Source organism: Micropterus dolomieu, linkage group LG23 (assembly GCF_021292245.1).
Source record: "Micropterus dolomieu isolate WLL.071019.BEF.003 ecotype Adirondacks linkage group LG23, ASM2129224v1, whole genome shotgun sequence".
In the NCBI taxonomy this organism is placed as follows: Eukaryota; Metazoa; Chordata; class Actinopteri; order Centrarchiformes; family Centrarchidae; genus Micropterus; species Micropterus dolomieu.
The window spans coordinates 3,152,943-3,159,504 of NC_060172.1; the positions used below are offsets into that span (position 1 = coordinate 3,152,943).

The 6,562-nt window shown below is 43.4% G+C and overlaps 1 protein-coding gene across 1 annotated transcript in view; it reads left to right on the forward strand.

The window, feature by feature from the left end:
* The window catches only part of LOC123963829 (ribonuclease inhibitor-like), a 19,963-nt gene that overhangs the window by 5,889 nt on the left and 7,512 nt on the right, over positions 1-6,562 (forward strand). The window contains exons 2-4 of the mRNA XM_046040897.1: positions 5-870; positions 2,874-3,047; positions 4,102-4,275. Of these exons, the coding sequence (XP_045896853.1) occupies positions 5-870; positions 2,874-3,047; positions 4,102-4,275 (1,214 nt within the window). The remainder of the gene's footprint in view (positions 1-4; positions 871-2,873; positions 3,048-4,101; positions 4,276-6,562) is intronic.

Below are 6,562 nucleotides of genomic sequence, written 5' to 3' on the forward strand. Positions count from 1 at the left end.
GCACATGTTGACTACAGAGCAGAGAGGAGAGCTGCCCAAGACCCTGACTGACCTGTACTCACACTTCCTGCTGGTTCAGATAAAGAGGAAGAAGCAGAAGTACGATGAGGGACATGAGACGAGTCCACAGGAGCTGACGGAGGCTGACAGGGAGGTTCTTCTGAAGCTGGGGAGGCTGGCGTTTGAACAGCTGGAGAAAGGAAACATCATGTTCTACCAAGAAGACCTGGAGCAGTGTGGTCTTGATGTCACAGAGGCCTCGGTGTACTCAGGAGTTTGTACAGAGATCTTCAAAAGAGAGAGTGTGATCTTCCAGAAAACAGTCTACTGCTTTGTTCATCTGAGCGTTCAGGAGTTTCTGGCTGCAGTCTACAGGTTCCACTGTTTCACCAGCAGGAACACAGAGAGACTGGAGGACTTCCTGAGGAGTTCCATGGAGAAATCTCTCAAAAGTAAAAATGGCCACCTGGACCTGTTTGTTCGCTTCCTTCATGGCCTCTCTATGGAGTCCAACCAGAGACTCTTAGGAGGCCTGCTGGGTCGGACAGACAACAGTCCAGAAATCTTCCAGAGAGCCATCAACAACCTGAAGGAGATGATCATGTACATGATCTCTCCTGACAGAAGCATCAACATCTTCCACTGTCTGACGGAGATGAACAACCACTCAGTACATCAGGAGATCCAAGAGTTCCTGAAGTCAGAGAACAGATCAGAGAAGGAACTCTCTGTGTTCCACTGCTCAGCTCTGGCCTACATGCTGCAGATGTCAGAGGAGGTTCTGGATGAGTTGGACCTGAAGAAGTACAACACATCAGACCAGGGACGACAGAGACTGATTCCAGCTGTGAGGAACTGCAGAAAGGCTCAGTAAGTCCAGATGTGATTATCAACACTGTAAAGCTGAAGCATCAGTATTACAGTAAAGATCCACACTTTACACACACGCTCAATATAAAACCTCCACACTATAAAAGTTTCCTAAACTAGTATTAAAGCTGCATATTGAAATAATTCTACATGTGTCACTAACTTGATGGATAGAAACACAGAAATGATGTTTGGAGACTAGATTTGGAGTTTAACACAAGTATCTTCTATCATCTTCTATCTTTCTTTGGGTGATGGAGGCTTGACACAAATCCAGCAGGAAAACTTGAGGATTAAGAGTTTGTGCTGAAAATGTTTTGACAGTCATCATTTTATCCCAGCAGTCTTTTTATTTTTCCACTGATCCAGTGTCTGCACTCTGTTTCTATACTGTGTCTGTTTCTTGTTCTTCTTCTATACAGACACACAGACATGTCGTATCTGTGATCTGCTGGAGCTAACGGCACTTGAAGCTTTCATGCAGTTATTGCTCTTCTAGTTTTTCTCTGCAGTTTGGGAGCTGTTTCATATGAAGGACTGTTCTGTCCATTTTCACACTTTATACAATATCTCTAATTATTGTTTGATTTAAGAGGATGTGAGGGGAGGCCATCCTCCCTCTTGAAGAGCGAACAGAACATCCCCCACTCCATCCTCATTAAATAAAAGATGCCACTTTACATTGTTTAGTTCCAACAATGAATGTCTCTTCATGTGTTTTGCTGCATTAGAAATGAGTTTGATTTAGAAACAGTAAGGAAGCTCTCTCTCTGGTAGGATTTGAAAGGACTGGTCTATAAACTGGTAAATTCCAAAGCTACTTCAGTAATGTTCACTAATAGAGAGCGTTTTTAAAACTTAATGTGAGAAATAATCAGTTTGCAAACACAAACTGTCAGACAATGTGTTTCCTTTCTGCACCATTTCACAGCAGAAACACTAAAGGCAAGATATGCAGAGAAAACAGCAGCACATGTGATGCCCACTAGAGTGTGAGCACATTTGTGTGAAAAGAATTATTAGATTTGATGGTGTTTGATAATTTGAGATTATATCTGTATGTTTCCTCTTTTGAAAAGGACTTTCTCTGCTGTTTCTATGAGTAATGTGGTTTGGAAATCAAAATGTTAAATCTGCTGCAGCAGTTTGTGGACAGTAGGTGGCGCTGTGAGACTGTGGTTTACCCAGGGACTGTAATCAAGAGCGCATGCTCCACTGGTTTTCCTCCTAAATGAGGAGATTTTACAGTTTCTGGGTGCTGCTGTGCGGTATCTGTAACACACACATTTCCACTGTGGCTTTCATTGAATGTGCAGCCACAGTCTTTGTGTATTTAGCAGCTGGTTTCCTCAGACAGCAGCTCATTACATAGTCAGCTGCTGGGACGGCCTCCAGGTTCATTCTGCCAGTGAAGGAGAGCTCAGCAGCTTCAGTTCAGAGGAGGGATTTTATCATCACCGAGCTCAGAAGAAATGATGCTGTTAAACAGCTGAACTCCACTTGAGAAAAACTATTACCAATAAAATGGTAATAATACAGTCTTTAGTACTAATTATACTATCAATACAACAGGAGTCATTAAATTAATTTAATGGCAGATGAAAAGCAGATGGAGTGGCATAAGATGCATCAAAGATGCACAAAACACACACAAGCGCATGACTGAGGTAAATCCATACGAGTGCAGTTCCAACCTGCAGTGATTTTACAGCTCCGTGAACATCACGTTAAAATAAAGTTTAACAAACACAAATCACAGCACCCTGTTAATCACAATATGACATGTTCACATTACATTAATTTGTAGACACTTTTGTCCAAAGCAGTAATAATGTGGTTCATTATGTTGCTCAAGGACACTTGGACATGTGGACAGGAGCAGCTGAGCTGCAGCCTCTCCTGTTAATGTGCTTTGTGATGCAAAATGCAAAAAAAAAGTCTTTTTTTAGAATAAAGAGTCAGATTTTATTAGATTTTAAGTTTTATATTATCTGTCATCACAGACTCTCCCTCTGTGGACTCTCAGGGACTCACTGTGAAGTTGTGGCCTCAGCTCTGAAGTCCAACCCCTCCCATCTGAGAGAGCTGGACCTGAGTAAAAACTATCTGGAGGATTCAGGAGTGAAGCTGCTGTCTGCTGGACTGGAGAGTCCAAACTGTAGACTGGAGACTCTGAGGTCAGTTCATGTATTCTGCTCTTGTCCTGTGTATATCTACCAAATGAAATCCATAATAGAAGTTTTAAATTTCCTTCAGTTCTCTTGTTTTCTGGGTTTGTCTGAGCACAAATCACAACAGCTCTTTTTAAAACTTTGTCAGTCTGGATAGTTTGGCTCCAAATTTAGTCTGAACTCAAAGTGGATTCATGTTGATCCAGTTCTAAAGACACCTGAGGATGAAGCTCACAGTCAGTCAGCTGTGTGTTGATGGAGATGACAGTGGTGATGAGGAGAGTCTAAATCTGTGCTTTGAAATGAGCATCAGAAGTGCTGGGACAGGTGGTAAAGAGCTCTGCAAGGTTTTGGATTTACTTAAAGTCTTGTTCAAAGTCTTTTTATTTCATATCGGTCATTTTGGAATTTTATAGAAAAAAAGTGACACATGGTTGTTATGAATTAGAAGAAACAGAAGAGAATGAAAATAACATGTACCAACATGTCTGATTTGATCATTATTCCAGACTGGAATTTCGTCTGCAGTCACAAAGACTTGTGTTTCTTAAAGAAACTTTAGAAAATGTCCACTGTTATGTTGTTGATGTTTCTAATTTTTGGTAAATGGTCACATCTGTACACAGAAGATCCTCTGAACTAATATTTGTTTTAAAGTGATCAAGTTTACTTGGTTTCAATGTGTTTTCACATTTCTGATCACTGATATTGATCCTTCAGATACACACACACACACACACACACACACACACACACACACACACACACACACACACACACACACACACACACACACACACACACACACACACACACAGACCTGAGATCAGCAGCATGTTATTGATCTGTGTTGACATGAATAGGTGTATGAATGTTGTGCTGACATTTGGATGATGTCTGTAGAAGGCTGACATTATGATGATCCACAATAACACAATGACAAAGACCCTCTACTCATTTTAGGGAAAAGCTCATTGATTAGGACTCCACATTTAAAACCTGAACACATCTGATTGGATTAGAAATGGATTTTTATCTCCACCATTTATTCTTTGTTCAGATTGTGGGGCTGCTGTTTGTCAGAGATCAGCTGTGCTTCTCTGGCCTCAGCTCTGAAGTCCAACCCCTCCCATCTGAGAGAGCTGGACCTGAATAACAACCAGCTGCAGGATTCAGGAGTGAAGCTGCTGTGTGGTTTTCTGGAGAGTCCACACTGCAGACTGGAGACTCTGAGGTCAGACACCATTTTTTCCTTCTGTGCTGAGATTAATATGATGTGAAAGTTGTGGTGACACTAAAGTGCAGACATAAGGCTGATATTTTACTGATCCACACTGAAGATCTTAATGCTAAAGTCTCTTTTCTTCTTCAGTGGTTTAGTCCATTGACAGTGGCAGAGCAATGTTGAGCTCCACATTTAAATGCTTAATACAACAAGACCTCTCCGGGAATCATCACCTTACCATGGCGGGGAGGTTTGCGTGCCCATGTGAGCCTGGAGGTTGTGTTGTCAGGAGCCTAGTGCTCCTGGTAGGGTCTCCCAAGGCAAAGTGGTTCCAGGTGAGTGGTCAGACTGAGAATGGTTCATAAAGACCCCTATGACTAATCGAGGAAGAGGAAGAGAGACCCTGCCCGGAGGAAGCCAAGGGCCAGACCCAGGCGGCAGAGGCTGGCTCTGGGGACTTGGAACGTCACCTATCTGTGGGGGAAGGAGCTGGAACTGGTGCGGGAGATGGAGCACTACCAGTTGGATCTGGTGGGGCTGACCTCCACGCACAGTCTCTGTTCTGGAACCGTACTCCTTGATAGGGGATGGAGCCTATTCTTCTCTGGAGTTGCCCAGGGTGTGAGGCGCCAGGCGGGTGTGGGTAATGATGGAGATACTTGGAGAGGTGTGATTGGGAGGAACAGCCTCCCTGATCTAAACCAGAGTGGGTGTTTGTTATTAGACTTATGTGCTAGTCATGGATTGTCTATAACGAACACCATGTTCGAACATAAGGATGCTCATAAGTGTACACAGTACCAGAGCACCCTAGGCCGAAGATCGATGATCGTTTTGTAATCGTTTAATTGGATTTGAGGCCGCATGTTTCGAACACTCAGCTGAGTGTGAAGCGGTTGGGATGAGGATTAGCACCTCTAAATCTGAGGCCATGGTTCTCAGCAGGAAACCGGTGGAGTGCCAACTCTATGTAGGGAACGAGTCCTTACCCAAAGTGAAGTAGTTCAAGTACCTCGGGGTCTTGTTCACAAGTGAGGGGAGACTGGAGCTGGAGATTGGCCGGAGAATCGGAGCATCGGGGGCGGTATTGCACTCGCTTTACTGCCGAAAGAACGAGATCACAGGTACAAGCGGCCAAAATGGGCTTCCTCAGGCGGGTGGCTGGTGTCTACCTTAGAGATAGGGTGAGAAACTCAGCCATCCGCGAGGAGCTCAGAGTAGAGCTGCTGCTCCTTTGTGTTGAAAGGAGCCAGTTGAGATGGTTTGGGCATCTGGTAAAGATGCCTCCTGGACGCCTACCTAGGGAGGTGTTCCATGCACGTCCAACTGGGAGGAGGCCTCAGGGAAGACCCAGAACTAGGTGGAGAGATTATATCTCCACACTGGCCTGGGAACGCCTCAGGATCCCTGAGTCAGAGCTGGTTAATGTGGCCCGGGAAAGAGAAATTTGCTGCTGGAGCTGCTGCCCACGCGACCCGATCCCGGATAAGCGGATGAAGATGGATGGATGAATGGAATATAACAAGAAAAATCTCCACTGGATAATTCACTCTGAACCTCTTAAACTCCTGGTTTTCAGCTTCTATTCCACATCATGTTTTTAAAGAAATGATAATAAAACTATATGAATTCCAGGAAGAAATAAATAATCTCTATTTCAACTATCAGACAATAACAAATAGATTCAGTATTTGCTTTTTCAAACATTGTTATGAAGCTATATGATGCTTACACTGACAGAATAGTTTAAAGTGAAGAAGCTTTGATTTGATGACTCCACTATTCCTAAGAGAAATATTGTAGATGTAGAACTCTCACACCAATACGTTCTCATCTCAATGCGTCATAACTGACGCTTTCAGCCAGCGTGACAAAGCATAAGGATTTTATGCTAAAGGTACCCTTCAGCGTCTGTATGAAACACCCCCGTTTCCTATGTTGCAGCAACACAAGGGATGGTGAATCTGGTCACAAGGTGGGCTAGTAAGATCATAGGTGAATCTCAACTCAACCTTGTAGGTCTTTATTCCAATCAGTTACAGCATAAGGCGAGTTTCATTATTGGAGACTGTTCCCACCCTTTACATGCTGAGTTTCAGCTCCTCCCCTCTGGTGAATCTGGTCATGGTCTGTTATTGAAGAGTTTGTCTCCTGGTGTGACAAATCCTATTTGGAGTTAAATATAGAAAAAACAAAAGACATGATCATAGATTTTAGAAACAGTGCTTCTAATTATTACTCTACGGTCATCAAAGACCAGGCGGTGGATTGTGTAGAAAGCTACAAATATCTTGGG